The following is a 16,619-nucleotide window of genomic DNA, read 5'->3' on the forward strand; positions in this document are numbered from 1 at the left end:
ATAGAAAAAAAAACAGGGTGGGAAGGAATGATTGCAATGGAATGTGAAATGAAAGAACAGAGTGAGAATGGATGGAGTTGCTGCTAGGCCTGTGTGGGGAGACAAAGGAAGAGAAGATTGCTGTTGTGAAAGACTAATTGGAGAGGATTATAACATGCAAGGTGTAGAGGATGACATTGTGTGACTGTGGTGTCCATTAAAGTCCTACCAGTTACATTAGTTAATATAATACAAGCTGAGATAATATATACATGTGGCTGATAGTTCTTTTTATCTTTTGTCAGAGCAGAATCTAGCAGGCTTTTATTGTTGTTGCCATTTTTTATTTTCTTGAGATGGCTCCCTTGTCATAAAAAAAAAAGGAGGAGGAGGTGTAGTGAAGAGAGAAAAATGAGGAGATAAAGTAATGGAGAGGAAAGGAGAAGGACAAAGAGGAGCAAAGAGGAAATGGAGAAGATGGAAGGAAAACATCGTGGCTTCTTACGAATCAAGACCAAAACTCAGACCCAGACCGGAGCATCGTCATCATCAGCTTGTTTACGTTCCGGTTAGCGACAAGGACTAAAGAAGAAGAAGAGGAAGACAGACAGGAGCAGGAGGGCGCCCAAAGAACACGTCGAAACACCATTACGTAAAGCTGTCAGGAGAAGATAAGGAGCCAGGAGGACACATTGGCGCCAGAAGAGTGGGAAATCACGGGAAAATAACTTGATAAAGGATCCTAAGCAGCGAAATAAGGATGCAGGCATCGGGCAAGGCAACATCCCTCGCCGGCAAGGTGGCCATAATTACAGGTAACCACTGACTCACGGTGTTACAGGTAGCCATAAGTAATTACAGGTAGTCACGATTAATTTTTGGTAGCACTTGAATAAAGGTGTAACAGGTAGCCATAAGTTATTACAGGTAACTGTGACTTGTAACAGGTAGACTTAACTAATTACAGGTAGCCATAAGTAATCACAGGTAGCCATTGAATAAAGGTGTAACAGGTGGCCATAACTAGTAACAGGTAGACTTAACTAATTACAGGTAGTGATTGACTCATGCAGTAACAGGTAGACATAACTAATTACAGGTAGCCATGACTAGTGACAGGTAGCCATAACTAATTACAGGTAACCATTGACTCATGCAGTAACAGGTAGCCATAACTAGTAACAGGTAGCCATGATCAATTACTGGTAGTCATAACTGATTGCAGGTAGCCATAACTAGTAACAGGTAGCCATGATCAATTACAGGTAGTCACAACTAATAACAGGTAGCATGATCAAGTACTGGTAGTCATAACTAATTACAGGTAGCCACAATTAGTACCGTGACACGTAGCCATAGCTAATTCCTGGTAACCATTGAATCAAGGTGTGACAGGTAGATTTAATTAATAACAGGTGCCACCAAAATGCTTGTTCTTGTAATCCACCCACGGTGACATTAATAGAAGATACATTGACCTTTTTTTTTTTTTTTTTTTTTTTTTTTTTTTTTTTTTTTTTTTTTTAAAATTTTTTTTTTTTTTTTTGGGAAAATAGAATTGTTTTTTTAAAAATTACTAAAATTTTAGGTTAGGTTAGTTTAGTTTAGTTAGGTTAGTTTAGGTTAGTTAGGTTAGTAGTTAGGTTAGGTTAGGTTAGGTTTTTTAGGTTAGTAGGGTTAGGTTAGTTAGGTTATATTGGTTTTTTTTTTTTTAGTGAGATAATTGTTGAAATCGATTGTGTTGAAAATTGCTGCTGTATCCTTATTGATTTCAATCTCATCAATTGTACATTTCTTTCAGTAATGATATTTTTTAATGATTTTTATGAAATAGGTAATTTTTTTTTTGGTGTCCTTTTTTATATTTTGTATTATTTTTTTTATTGACCAACTATTTTCTGACCACGCCATTTTGTTGCAGCATTTAGCGATCATCCATTTTTTTCTTTTTTTTTTTTTTGCTTTTTTTTCTTTGTTTTTTTTTCTTCTTCTAAGGAATTTCTGAAGAAATTTCAAGCTTTTTTTAATTTTTTTATTACAAATCATTTTATTTGTATTATTATATAGTTCATATTAATGGATTTTGATTTTGAAAGAGAGAGAAAAAAAAAGAAAAAAAAGCATTTCTTCAGTATTACATAAATATATATAACTATAATTTGAATAACTTTTTTTCTATTGGTTTCTCCAAAAAAATTGTCATTTTAGGATTTCTCGGAAAAAAAAAATTGAAAAATGTAAAAAACACAAAAAAAAATAGATTCATTATAACCGGAAAGATCCGATACATTTTTAATAAAGGAAAGAAAACAAAAGTGAAATATAAAACTAGAATTCTTTATTTTACCTCAGCCAAAGTTAACAGCGACTAGTTAACTCATTAGTAGGTATTGTTTTTGTCCCCTCCTTTTTATTCTTCTTCTTACTTTATTGTCACTGTCTCTTATTATTCTCATCAATGTTTGGGTCTGTATCACTTTTTATTAGTTTCCCTTGATGTCCTTTCTTGGATCTCAATAATGATAATAATAATTCTGTACCCACAGGTATGGTAGACAAAGTGCACCCTATAATCTTGTGGTGATGCACCTGAGGCTGGGCTACAGGTATTACAGCACTATGTATTGCCTTGGGGTTGGGATGGCGGGTTCCTCCCTTTTCCTTTGTTGTATACCTGCAACAATAAACTACCAATCAATAATAATAATCATAATAATACTGTAATAATTGTTTCTTCCAGGTGCCTCCTCAGGGATTGGCGCAGTAACAGCCCAGCTCTTCTCCAAGCTCGGGGCAGTCCTGGCAATCACAGGGAGGAATATGGAGAACTTGAAGGCCGTGGCTGACAAGTGTTCCAAGGAGAGTGAAAAGCAGCCACTGATAATACAAGGTGAGCCTACATTTGGCAAGGAGATGATAATTAAACATACCATTGAATCCTACTGACAGAGTGATATTGACAGGTAACGTTGTCCACCTTATGTTTAAGTTGGAATATGCTACACCCACTACATCTATGTTCAAGGAAGGATGTAGATTTATTTATAAAGGTGCAGATTAGGTACTAAGATAGTTTTATACCAAGATTTCCCTTATGAGGAGAGAACAAGTATTGAAATTAGATGCTCTTTGCTCTGGCCATCCAGTACTTTGAGGAACAGACATCAGAATAAGTTGATAGCTAGATAGATAGGTGGAGGTGAAAAGATATAATGTGATGATCTTTAAGACGATAATTTATTTTTAAAGGTGCAGACTAACTACTGGGATGTTCCTATACTAAGATTTCCCTAGTGAGGAGAAAGCAAGCATTGAGATAAGATGCTTTTGCCATGACAATCCACTTGAAAGATGATCCTAAAATATAAGATTTCCCCTGTAATGAGAGACTAAGTATTGAGATTAGATGCTTAGATTAGAATATATACTTTGGCTATCCACTTGAGAGAACTTTCAATACATCAGAATAAGTTGATAGATAGGTCGAGATGAGAAGATACGAGTGATGATCTTTACAATGATAATTTCCATGCAGCTGACCTGACGAATGAGGGGGACACCAAGCGCATCATTGAGGAGACCATCAAGCAGTACGGCAAGCTGGATATACTGGTGAACAACGCCGGAATCCTGGAGACCGGCAGCATCCTCAACACCTCCCTGGAGCAGTACGACCGCCTCATGAACACCAACGTCAGGCAAGTGATCATAAGTCAGAAGGAAAGGATTATTTTAGGGGGGAAAGGGAAGTTCATTTTCTTTCTTTTTTATTATTACGGGAAAGGAGGCAGTTCAAAGGGTAAAAATTAAAGGGGAAATCAAAATGCCTGCTGATGTTGCTCCTGTAAATATGTGGTTAATAGAAGCTGAAAGAGAGTCAAAATCAGATGTTGAGGTGTCTTCATACTCCCCTAGAAAGTGCTTAATTCATAGGCGTGAGGAAATACAGGCAAGGAAAGTTGATTTAGAGTTTACCAGTGAAAGGGATGAGAGAAAGAAGATGCTGGATGCTGATGTGTGTGTGTATTTACAACTAGGTAAATACACACACATCAGCATCCAGCATCTTCATTTTCTCAATGTTTTCATTTATAAACTCTGGTACAGCCTTCCTTTGCCTGTGTGTGTGTGTGTGTGTGTGTGAATGTGTTTGTATGTGTGTCTTTTCCAGAGTGCTAAAAGATCTCTCATTCGTGTTTTCAGGTCCATCTACCACCTGACGATGCTGGCGGCTCCTCACCTCATCGAGACACAAGGAAACATCGTCAACATCTCCAGCGTCAACGGTCTGCGGGCAGTGAGTAGCTCTAGCACGCCTTGTCTCTCCTTATAACCAGGGTCAATATTCTCAATCATTTATGGTCTTACATACACACATTTGATAAGGCTTTTGTAAAGGATGTGGGTATTTCTATAGGCAGTTCAACGAGCCTAGTGATAGTTTGACAAAGCTTCTGCACCATGAATGTGAAAAACACTCATGAGAACACGAGTAATCTCCGCTGTGGCTTTTAGAAATATTTGTTGTGAGAGCCAAAAATGTCTGAGAATAAGTGCCCAGAGCATAGAATAGAAGAGTGCGGCCAAGTTCACCCAAAAGAGCTGTACGAAATTCAAATTGATGCTGATACATTAGTGTTTTTTTTTTTTTTTTTTTTTTTTTTAGGATCTCGCCATAGCTAGTGTATGAAAAATACTCTTCTATCAGCATCAGTTTGAATTTCACGTGGCTCTTTTGATAACAATATGGTGCCTTTGATGAAGTTGGCCAAAGTCTTCTATTCTATGGCTCTTCTTATTATACTGTAGACTCCATGTAGCCAGCATTTTGGGTAGAAGTTTTATACACCAAAATAGATGAACAATATAGACTGTTATTGTTAATGTGCTAATATCTCATTTCCTATTTAACCAACTGCTCATTCTGTTGTCACATATGTATTCTTTCTACTGACCTTCTAACCAATCTTAACCACTGTAACTAATCCTATCCTATCTAATAAGTAAAGATCACCCTCTCATAGTTTCTGACTTTCCATGCATTAGACTTTCTACTCAAGCTTCTTCTAATGTTAGAGTCTTATTAATTTCTAGCTTCTTCTCTTTCATTGGTAAGCTGTGAGACAATATTCCTCCCACTGTAGCTACCTACTTCTTGAAAATTTAATTGAACTTGCAAATTTAAGGAATTTTCTCTCTCTCTCTCTCTCTCTCTCTCTCTCTCTCTCTCTCTCTCTCTCTCTCTCTCTCTCTCTCTCTCTCTCTCTCTCTCTCTCTCTCTCTCTGTTACAGAGAGAGAGAGAGAGACGATTCCTTGAATTTACGAGTTCAGTGTCAGTTTTCAAGAGGTGTAGTGAGAGAGAGTCCACTTAACACACTAGAACAATATATTACAATCACGAGGATGGAAACATAAGCGAATCACGTGCACCCCCCTCCCCCTCCCCAATGATAAGACCAATCAGCTGAAGGCGCGACCAAGACCCAGACCAAGATCAGCTGATGGCGGGAATGCGCGGGGATTTGTAAACAGTGTTGAGCTGAGACATAAAGACACCAAATGAACAGCCAGGATGAATTCGTGGCAATGAATACAAGTGCCTGAACCGTATGATGATAAGACATTGGTGAAGTGCGCTTAGAAAATTAACTTAGACACGAAGCAAATGAGAAAAGTGCCTTGGCCTGAGTGACTTCCATTATTATTGTCGTTATTAATATTATTGAGACTAATACATACCCCCGCAGTATACCAGTGACATTAACCACTCGTCCCTTAACTGAAAGAGAAAAGCAAGTCAATTATATAATCAATAATAGACGAAGACTTATCACCACAACATACCTGGAATGCTAAACCCTCTTCCCTTGAGACGACTTGAGATGAGGAAAGCAAATCAATTATATAATCACTAGTAGACGTGACATTAAAAACTCATCCCTTAATTATATGAGGAAAGCAAGTCAGTTATATAATCAATAATAGACTAACACACCATCCAGCTCTCTGTCAAGTTTTTTAAATCTCAAATATTGACTCGGTGCCCCCTTAAATGGCCTGCCAGCATGAGACAGTGGCCAAAAATCAAGTCATCACCTCACAGTTACTATTCCACTCCTGCATCGAATGTACTACCAGAAAGTCAGCTCTACAATCATTAATAATTGGCTAACACACACCGTCTATCCATCTGTGCATCCTTTAACACGGAAGAAGCTGTCAAGTTATATAAAGCTCAAGAACTGACACTGTGCCCCCCGAAAACTGCCAATGATCAACTATATAGTCATCAGTAATAGAAAAAATACATTTACAAAAACACTGTCTAGCTTTCTGTATATCCTTTACCCCTGAAGAAGTTATTTAAATCTCAAGAACTAACACTGTGCCTCCAAAATGGCCACAAATCACAAAACCTTCACCCCAGAGTCACTATTCCACACCTCCATCAAGTACATAGCCAAAAACATGAGCCTGGTGGAGTCCTTAAACGGCATCCCTGAGATCATTGGAGAGCAGCTGTTAGAAGCTTGTGTGGAGTGCAGCTGCCTCCTTGCCAATGATGAAGCCACTCAGTACAGCGTCAGACTTTTCACTGAGGCTTACAGAGTGGAATTCTTGGAGGCGTTGAAATGCCCTGACGCACTCTTCATGAATGAGTACTGTGAATGCCTGACTGTTATGTGCCTGCATGTGACTCAGTTGGATGTCAGCGGGTGTCAGCTCGGCAATACTAATGATTTCCTGAGAGCTGTCGTGAGCATGAAGGACCTCAAAGTGCTCAACCTCTCCCGCAACGAGCTCTCAGAGGACGGCTTTCGGCTGTTACTGGCACGGTACAGGATGTTCAAGGAAGGCTTTCAAGTCCTGGAGGCATGCGATGTGTCAGAGAATGTCGTCAACCTCAAGACACTCCAGACCTTCTTGGGGATGCCGAAACTGAGAAATATGCGTGTCTCAATCACCTCCTCACTCAAGCTGAAGGTGCCGAGGTTTTTGCAAGAGTGGACGGCAAAAACGAAGAAATACAAGTTTAGAATCGACCCTCAGAACCAAACAATAACCAGCAGTGTTGTAACCAAAGGACTGGGAATGCAGGTGGTTAAGGAGTGGGAGAAGAAGACTATTGAGTGGGAAAGTGCCAGGCTGAGGAAGGTTGAGGAGAAGAGTCAGAGCTTCTTCAGTGCAGGCCGAGTCAAGAGATCGGCAAGTCTTTCGTTCAAGCCGCAGTCTAATGCAGAACGGTTTGAGACTTACTCCTACGTGCGGAACATCTTGTGTGATGGTCTCAGTGGCCCTGGCGAGGCTTCAACTGAAAGGGTGCAGGAGGAGGAAGGTGATAGCAAGAGAAAATGGGATGAACAAGTGGGTCAAGATATGCCATCATTATCTAAGAAGGAGAAAAAGAAGAAAATGGACTATGATTTTGACATGGAGCTATTGAAGATGTACCAATAAACAAGAGTGCAAGGGGAGCAGGGAGATGGATAGCAAGAGGAAGGGGGATGGACAAGTGGCTCAGGAAATATCATCAAAGAAGGAAAAAAAGAAAGTAGAATATGATTATGATATGGAGCTGTTGAAAATGTACCAGTAAGAGTAAACAAGAGTGCATAAGGAAGAAGGGGATAGCAAGAGAAAGTGAATGGATGGACAAATAGGCCGTGATATATTATCATCAAAGAATTAGAAGAAAAAAGTAGAATATGATGTTAATATGGAGCTGTTGAAAATGTGCCAGTAAAAGTAAATACCTAAGAGTGCGTGAGAAGCAGAGGGATGGATAGCAAGAGGAAGTGGGAGGGATGCACAGGTGGGTTGTTAAAAGTTATATGTTAAATGTACTGTCGGTTGAGTGCAGCACTATATATATGCACTCCTTTTGTACTGAAGTTGTAACAAGATTTCGAGCTCCCTTAGAGTTCATTTACCGGGTCAATTGGAGTGGTGAGGTGTGGATAAATAAACTAATAGCCTGTCCTTCCTCCAACAGTTTGCTAATGTCCTCGCCTACAACATATCAAAGTGTGCAGTTGACCAGTTCACGCGCTGTGTTGCTCTAGGTAAGAAGTGGCAAGTGTTCCGTGTGACTTTGCTCTGTATGATAAATTAATGGTTAATTAATGTTGAAATTGCTAAAAAAATATTTGAGGAACATAATTGTAATAATTGGCTGTTGTTAGGTATAGAGAGATAAGTATATATTTGTTACATTTTGGATACTAGTGTTACAGTGTTTTATCATATTTCTCCATTTTCAGAACTTGCTGAAAAGAAAGTCAGAGTGAATGCTGTCAAGTGAGTGTTGTGCCTCTTTTCTGTAGCTGTTGCTTTGTTGATTAAGTTATTTAGCCCTTTGCTTTGTGTTCAGGTGAGTAATAGAATGCACTTTTAACTTTCAGGAAACTAGGGACAAAAGTGCAATTACTTCCAGTTGCAAATTCATTTAAACTGAAACATTTTCTAATGGAAAAAGGCCTATAATGCCCCCAGTTTTTTGCATGTAGTCACTCAGACACCTGCTTGATTATGTCTTTCTCACTTAACAGCAGAAAAAACTGGATATGTCTGTGGAAAATGTTCTTCGAGTTTCATCTGTAGTTATTGAAAAAGAAAAAAATCTGCTATGCATACACTAGTATAAGGTTAGCAGCAACACTTGGAAACATGATGGTGAAGCATGCACATAGGGAGAAAATGGCCAAAGCAGGCAGGACATTAGGTTGCTGGCTTGGTAGATATGTGATGGTATTGATCTTTAGTGTTTTCAAGTGCCATATGGCTATAGCAGTTGCAGGCCATGATTTTCATAACTGATATTTTCAGTCCTGGCGTGGTCATCACTGAACTGCAAAAACGTGGAGGCCTTGGACCCGAGGCTTATGCCGCTGTAAGTAGTCGGGAACTTGTTGTGGGGTTGCTAGGGATGTTTGTGGAGCAGGCTGATACAACCAGCAACTCCTTACTTATTTATTCCATTGTTGTCAAGCTGTTATGAAAAAATTCTCCATAATTATGCTATCAATAGATGATGCATTCATAATTTATCACACATGCACTGGATTTTTGGTCCTCCTCCTTTTCCTCACTGAAGCTTGTGACAGATTGATTAAATCATTAAGTAGCCAGTATCATTGCCTGCTTTTTCATGTTCCCTCACTTTACAATATATGGGTCAGCTCAATTGTCCAATACAATTTGTTATCATTCAATGCATGGCATGACCTGCCAAAGATCATTTCTTATTCCTGATTGACATTAGAGTGTCTATCAACTCATAGTTCATCAACTTTTTTAATTCAGTTGTTATTATCAACCCAAGCACTCACTGTTGTCTCAGTCATTAATTTAGGGAGTCATTACCTCTGCCCAACAAACACTCACCTCTGTCCTTGTCACAGTTCCTGGAGCGCTCCAAGACCACACACGCCCTGGGACGTCCTGGTCAGCCTGAGGAAGTTGCAGCGGCCATTGCTTTCTTGGCCTCTGATGACGCTTCATTCATCACCGGTGCCTCGCTGCCAGTTGACGGTGGACGCCATGCCATGTGTCCGCGCTGAGCCTCTGAGGTAGGCCGTGCGACTGTGCTGTGAGAGGCTGGTGTGCTGCTGATGAAACAGTTGTAAGCTTAAGTTGCTGGGCTAATGAAGTTGTTACCTTTCCTTTCATTTGTCTAAAATCTCATATTATCCTTCAAGTGTATATTTTAGTCTCTGAGATGTCATCTTACTATGGCAAGATCAGCTGTTGTGAAGCTGATAAAGACAAAGTTTGAAGCTGAAGAAGCTGGGTTAGTTAAGTAATTTGCTTCTTTCTTTTCTTTACAATTTAATATTTTTTTACAAGGACATATATTTTTGCCTCTGAATTGTGGCATGGTTAACATAATGGTCTACTGTTGCTGTTGGAAGCATTCTAAGATAAAATGGTGGTTAGGTTAGTCAAGTAATTTCTGTTCCTTTCTTTTGTCTCCTAAAAGCACATCATTTGTTTATGTACAATTTGATATTTTCTTACAAGGGCATATAGTTTTGCCTCTGAGATGTGGCATATGGTCCATTGTTGCCGGTGGAAATATTTTAAGATCAAGTGCTTAAGTCAGTTAAGTTAATATCTGTGCCTTTAATATGTCTCCTAAAAGCACATAATTTTTGGCATGAGCCGTTGGGCAGCTGATGAAAAGAGTGGCCTAGTTAGTGAAGTACTTTCTTTTCCTTTGGTCTCCTTTATGTTAAGTTTTTTCTTCCTGAGGGTAGTGTACTTAATATGGCGTGTTGTAAGGTGGCAGCAGAGGTTGTTTTTCTGTATTGTATTGGAATAAATTTGTGAATATATTTATGACTTTCCCTTCAGCTGTCTCACTGGACTTCCTGGATGTCAACTTCTCATCCGCTTTGTTCCTTCCTTTGTTGATGTTCCTTTAGTAAATTAAGTCCAATCTTGCTGGCTCATCTTCTAAATCTCATCTCTTCCCTTACCCACTTCGTCATGAGGTTATCTGTGGCCAATTTTAATACTTTAGCTCCCCATGTATTTTCTTAATCTTCGACTTCAAACTTTTCCCATTTGACATTTTTACATTTAGTCTCCTGTTAGAATTACATTTGTGTGTGAGTGTGTGTGTTTTCATCTATCTTGTTTGCTCCTTCCTGTTTGTAAATTTTGCTGGATTATGTTCAAGCTCGTAATGTTTGATATTTTAATTTAACTTCTTCAATACATCCCTAACTTTTCCTATTTACTGTAGCTCACAACTTTGCTAAGCCTCTCAACTTGTACTCTCTTGATAATCACATTTCTTACATCACTATCAGTTCTTTTATTAAATATCTCCTTCCGTCATATCTTATCTTGATGAAAGCCTCCCCTCAGTTATAATCTCATATGGTGTCTTAATGCTCAACAGCCACAAGTGTGTAGAGCATAATTATGGCACCAAGTCCCTTTCTTATCGTGTTAGTGGAGAGAGAGTCTTAGCAGCAAAGTGGATTAACAGAGAGGGTACATTATTGCAGAGGGAGACAGAGAGAAGATTTTACGAATACTTATTATCTACAAAGGAAGGGTCATAAACTCGGCCAGATAATCGACATAGAATAGACAGAACAGAACAAAGAACCCCTACAAGTACACAGTCTACGCATTAATCTACAAGTCTTTCAATAGAGTTCCTTAATGAATCTCGCGTCACCCTTTGCCACACAGACACGTCGGCATGAATGGTAACCCCCCAATTCCTTAGACGTTGCCCCAATACACACTTCCCGACGGTGCATCACGCTATAACAGTGTGTGTGCCGTATACAAAAATTCTCCTGAGTCACCTGCTGGGAAAGGTTGCCATAGGTTGCTACCGAGATTAGGTCGAGAGCATGAACATAGTCATATATACACTGAACATAGTCCCGTGTGTAGAAATCCCACTTTACATTCTTTCACATAGCAGGTAGATATATATCATGCGTGGCAGGTTTACCATGTTGAAGGCTAAGAAGTCTAGACAGAAACAAGGTGGGATTTGGTACTGCCACGTTAATCATCGCACATCAGCACGAGTCTCAAGTTGGCCTGCAGCGGTAAAGAAATTTCAAGAATACCGAAATACATCATGAATATTATATAGAGAACACTCGTATTCTCACAACGGAGTTCGCGACATTGCCTTCCCCTGCCAGCCAACGTTGTGAGCCAAAATGTTAATAGAAATAAAAAGATTACTAATAACCTTGATTAATAATTATGAAGTGTTTCCAAAACGACTGCATAATATTACTTGTGTCATTACGGTATTATGTGATGAGAAATAATCATAAATCTACCAGTAATCACATATAAACTAGAAATCGCTATGTCGTTTGCTATATTGATCAAGTACGATAAGTGTTCCCCAAAACCACTATGTGATATTACTCGTGTTATTACGGCCTTGTATGACGAGGAATAAACACAAACAACCCAGTAATCACACACATAAGCTGTAAAATACAAAAAGTTTGCTATATACGAGCGCTCAGGTGGCCGTGGTTCTGGCAACACTGACAAGGTGAACCCAGACGGCAGACACGCTGGTGGTGTCTGACAGGGGCTGAGGCTGCGGGGGTGAGGGAGGGAGACGGGAGTGGGAGGGAGTCTGGGAGAGGAGAGCCCCTTGGGAGAGCCAGCCAGTTTCTGTGCAGCCTTTACTGGGGGTGGTTGTGACGCGTGGTGAGAGAAGTGGGTGAAACTGCACGAGACTTTGTTATCTGTATCCCACGGACGGACGCTCCCGGACACCTACCTGTATTATGGTGAGTACCGGAGGGGCTTTAAACGTGGCGAGGCGGCGCTGTGTGTACCTGGGCAGGCCTTAGACGTTCATTGACTGCACGCACGCCGGGTCTTCCCCAAAATCATTCGTAGATGCGTTATGGAGTGACCCTGGTCCATCTATCAGTCCATTTATGCGGTCAATTCATACATTCCATTTAAACAGTTCAGATTAGTGCATATGCACGCCGGGTCTCACACAAAATCACTCGTAGGGGCATTATAGAGATCGAGTGACATTCTTTTTATTTTGTCCATTTTCACAATTTATTCATACAATCCGTTTATACAGTCCAAATTAGTCCGTATATTGACTGCACTCTCGCCGGGTCCTTTACAAAACTACTCGTTGGTGCACTGTAGAGATCGAGTAATAAGACTATTCCAGCATCAGTGAAAGTGGTCATCTCAGCATCTCTTAATTTAGTCCAGACATCTCTCTCGTCTAGGAATGCCGGTGTGTGTGTGTGTGTGTGTGTGTGTGTGTGCAAGCTCGTATGTTCCGTCTTTTGATTACATTGGTCATATCATTTTTTTCTTTCAAACTGTAAATGATTTTGACCCACATGACTTGTATCTATACCGGAAATATTATTATGCTACTGATCCATTGCCTAATAATGTAAAAACCCGCGCGCGCGTGTGTGTGTGTGTGTGTGTGCCATTACTCCCTCGATCGGCAGCCCTGGCACACACATTCGCACGTTTGTTTGATTTTTATCATCGCATTTTGATAAACTTTCCTCAGCGGAGAGCGTGCGGAGACTTGTCTGTTCACTGTAGCGAGGTTATTCAAGTGTGTGTGTGTGTGTGTGTATGACGTGTGTTTAAATGTCAGCTGAGCAAGTGGAAAGGGAGGAGAGGGGAGAGGAGGGGTGTGCATAGGGCAAGGACTGAGCCGCTTTAAATATGGTTACGGCGAGGTATTGGGTTGTGCCTCGTAATTGGTTGTTTGTTACGAGGACCACAGGGGCGTACGTAGCCTTGACGTGCGGGGTAATGATGATACGTCTAGACCCCACGTGCGTGTTTGGCCAGAAATAATGCATACAGTGCCACGCGCTGCTCCCCTCTTATAGCACTGCAGGAGTTAGCAGGAGAAGCGATGGAGGCAGGCAAGGAAAGCAAGAAGACAAGGTGACGAACAACTATTTTCTAGCCATCAAGTTGTTCATTTATAACATAGTATTGTATTAGTCCTCTTACAGCACTGCAGGAATTAGCATGAGAAGCGATGGAGACAGAAAAGCCAAAAAGAGGACAAGAGAAAAGGAAAGGTAAAAAGAGGACAAGGTGACGAGAAATGAGTTTTTTAATCCATTAGTTTGTTTATTTATAACTTGCAGTATTATTAGTCTCTATACAGCTCTGCAGAAGTTAGTTTGAGAAGCGGTGGGGACAGCAAAGGAAAGCAAGAAGACGAGGTGACGAGCAATCATTTATATATCCATCAGTTTGTTTATCTATAACTCATAATATTATAAGCCAGTATTTTTAAACATCTCGGCACCTCAGTTCGCCTTTGAAGAGCCTCTCATATATAGAAGTTGCTGGGATGTTCATGGACTGTTACGTATGTGATTCCGGTGATAGTTTGAGACGGATTTTGCATTTTGAACGGAAAAATCACCCATGAAAGCCCGGTTAAACTTTTCTGCGGACTTGGAAATTAGTCGTAATGGGAGATCGATACATATAATAATAGATACATTTAATACTATGAGCCTTACTCCTTATAACACTACTGAAGCTATAGTATCAGAGGAGGTGAAGACAGGAGAGGGAAACAAGCTTAGATAAGGAGTGAAGGAACAGTATACTCTTATCAGTCAATTTGTTTATTAACCTGCACCTTGATCTCTATTTACTTATTTATTTATTTATTTTTACAGCTAAAGAAACAACTCAAGGGCAACAAAAGAAGGGGTAAAAAAAAGCCCGCTAATCGCTGTTCTTTGAGATAAAAGTTATGTGCGGCCAAAAGAGAGGTCAGTTTAGGGAGGAGAGGTGTCTTGATCTTTATAACCAATAGTATTAGTCTCCTTATAACACTCGAAAATATACAGCACGAGAAGCGGTGGTGACAGGAAATGAAAACGAGATAAAGCGCAAGGAAGCATTTTCTTTTACCAGTCAAGTTGTTTATTTACCTACACCTTGATTTATATATATTCTTAACGTAGTATTAGTTAAGGGCTTATAACACTGCGGGAGGTATATAGTAGAAGCGGTGAAGACAAGAAATGAAAGGAAAGAGATAAGATGAAGTGACGACCCGTTCTCTTTTATCCATTACTTTGTTGACCTACACTCTGATATGTTTATTTTAGGAAGAGGATCGAATCATTTCCCTGTATATATCATTCAGTTCGTTTGTTTACTTATAGATTGATTTCTTTATTTGTAACTTAAAGTGTATGTAGCTGCTCTCCCGGCTCTGTCTGTTGTTCTGTTTAATAATAATGGCGTTGATAATTTCATCGTGAAGTTCAAGAAAAGAAAGTGATAGAATAGAGTTGTCAGGATTGTGTATGAAGAGACAGTCGATGGGGTAGATTTTTCAATGGCAGTCGATGGCGTAGACTTAACAGCGCAATAGAAAGACAATCGATTGGGTAGATTTTTCAATGGCAGTCGATGGCGTAGACTTAACAGCGCAATAGAAAGACAGTCGATGGGGTAGATTTTTCAATGCCAGTCGATGGGATAGGTTTTCCAGCGCCATAGAAAGACAGTCGATGGGGTAGATTTTTCAATGCAGTCGATGGGGTAGACTTAACAGCACCATAGAAAGACAGTCGATGGGGTAGATTTTTCAATGCAGTCGATGGGGTAGACTTTCCAGCGCCAAAAAAGGACAGTCGATGGGGTAGATTTTTCAATGCAGACGGTGGGGTAGATTTTTCAATGGCAGTCGATGGGGTAGACCTTCCAGCGCCATAAAAGGACAGTCGATGGGGTAGATTTTTCAATGACAGTCGATGGGGTAGATTTTCCAGCGCCATAGAAAGACAGTAGATGGGGGTAGACTTTCCATCGCTATAGATTTGTCAGTGAGTCACCAGACGTGGAAAGCCCCTTAAAACATTCCTACGTGTCTGTCGGGGTATAAATATTAACATATAGGAAGGCGTGCGTGTTCTTCACCTTGTCAAATATTAATAGCAAGCTGTGTGTGTGTGTGTGTGTGTGTGTGTGTGTGTGTGTGTGTGTGTGTGTGTGTGTGTGTGGCAAGAGGAATTGATGCATAATTCTCTTTTCTTTTCTTTTCCTTCCTAAATTCCTGATAAATGTAGTCTGTCGGCCAGTGAGAGAGAGAGAGAGAGAGAGAGAGAGAGAGAGAGAGAGAGAGAGAATGTTTGACCATCCCTCCAGTTTGCGTGTAACAAGGTCACTGTCGGTTTGAACAGATGTCGTGTGTGTGTGTGTGTGTGTGTGTGTGTGTGTGTGTGTGTGTGTGTGTGTGTGTGTGTGTTTATTTACCATACTCTATGCTTGAATAGGATATCGATTTACGTTCAGCAGTGTAACAACAACAATAACAAAAACAACAACAATAACAACAATAATAATAATAATAATAATAATAATAATAATAATAATAATAATAATAACAATGATTGGATAGCAAGGTTGACATGTATATCGAAAGCCTTTGACGCATAAACATACTTGCAATTTACACTAAGCCCCGGGGGAGACATTAAACATTGCAAGCTAAATACGGATACATCGTTGCCAACCATTCTGCCGCGACTCATTTAAGTGGGATTTTTTTTTTTCATATCTGTCCCTCTTTATATAATATTTCAAGGGTAAGAGGCGCTGGTAGTTGTGTGCAAATGGTTTGGTGATTTATTTTTCCTTCTCTTTCGTTTTTTGCTTTCAGTTAAATGTTCATTCCTTTTATTTTTCTTTGTTGGTGACCTCTTTTTCTTTTTGCTTCTCGATTTTCATTCATCTCTCTCTCTCTCTCTCTCTCTCTCTCTCTCTCTCTCTCTCTCTCTCTCTCTCTCTCTCTCTCTCTCTCTCTCTCTCTCTCTCTCTCTCTCTCTCTCTCGTCTCTTTTTTTTTCGTGTTGGTAATATTGTTTGTGCTTTTCTTCCCTTGCCACTTTTTATTTTTATTTTTTTTCGCTTTCTGTTCATTTTTTCTTTGCTTCTTTCCTTCTTTCTCTCTTTCTTTCTTCCTTTCTTTCTTTTTTTTTCGTGTAGGTGAAGTATCTAGGCCTTTGTTTTTTTGCCTATTTTTATTCTTTTTTATTTCCTCTTTCCTTATTTTCTCTTTTCTTTGTCGGTGACCTATCTTGTTTTTCTCACTCTCCATTCATTCT

The 16,619-nt window shown here is 39.8% G+C and overlaps 2 protein-coding genes across 11 annotated transcripts in view; both read left to right on the forward strand.

The window, feature by feature from the left end:
* The first annotated feature begins 550 nt into the window (after nt 1-550).
* On the forward strand, nt 551-10,314 carry LOC126998745 (3-oxoacyl-[acyl-carrier-protein] reductase FabG-like). 2 transcript variants are annotated; one of them, XM_050860738.1, is made up of 9 exons: nt 551-794; nt 2,526-2,585; nt 2,720-2,869; nt 3,515-3,677; nt 4,183-4,276; nt 7,974-8,043; nt 8,242-8,278; nt 8,807-8,870; nt 9,382-10,314. In XM_050860738.1, the coding sequence occupies exons 3-9, from the start codon at nt 2,800-2,802 to the stop codon at nt 9,538-9,540; spliced, it is 657 nt and encodes a 218-aa protein (XP_050716695.1). In that variant the 5' UTR covers nt 551-794; nt 2,526-2,585; nt 2,720-2,799; the 3' UTR covers nt 9,541-10,314. The 2 variants fall into 2 exon arrangements, with proteins under 2 accessions (XP_050716695.1, XP_050716694.1); XM_050860737.1 differs by lacking the exon at nt 2,526-2,585 and having other exon boundaries at nt 553-794.
* A 1,785-nt stretch (nt 10,315-12,099) lies between these two features.
* The window catches only part of LOC126998746 (transient receptor potential cation channel trpm-like), a 120,577-nt gene continuing 116,057 nt past the window's right edge, over nt 12,100-16,619 (forward strand). For 7 of the 9 annotated variants that reach the window (XM_050860746.1, XM_050860740.1, XM_050860747.1 and 4 more), the window contains exon 1: nt 12,100-12,267. The gene's annotated coding sequence lies outside the window, so the exon portion shown is untranslated. The remainder of the gene's footprint in view (nt 12,268-16,619) is intronic. The other 2 variants (XM_050860741.1, XM_050860745.1) reach the window with 2 other exon arrangements.

The sequence above is a fragment of the Eriocheir sinensis genome, chromosome 15 (assembly GCF_024679095.1).
Source record: "Eriocheir sinensis breed Jianghai 21 chromosome 15, ASM2467909v1, whole genome shotgun sequence".
NCBI classification, from domain to species: Eukaryota; Metazoa; Arthropoda; class Malacostraca; order Decapoda; family Varunidae; genus Eriocheir; species Eriocheir sinensis.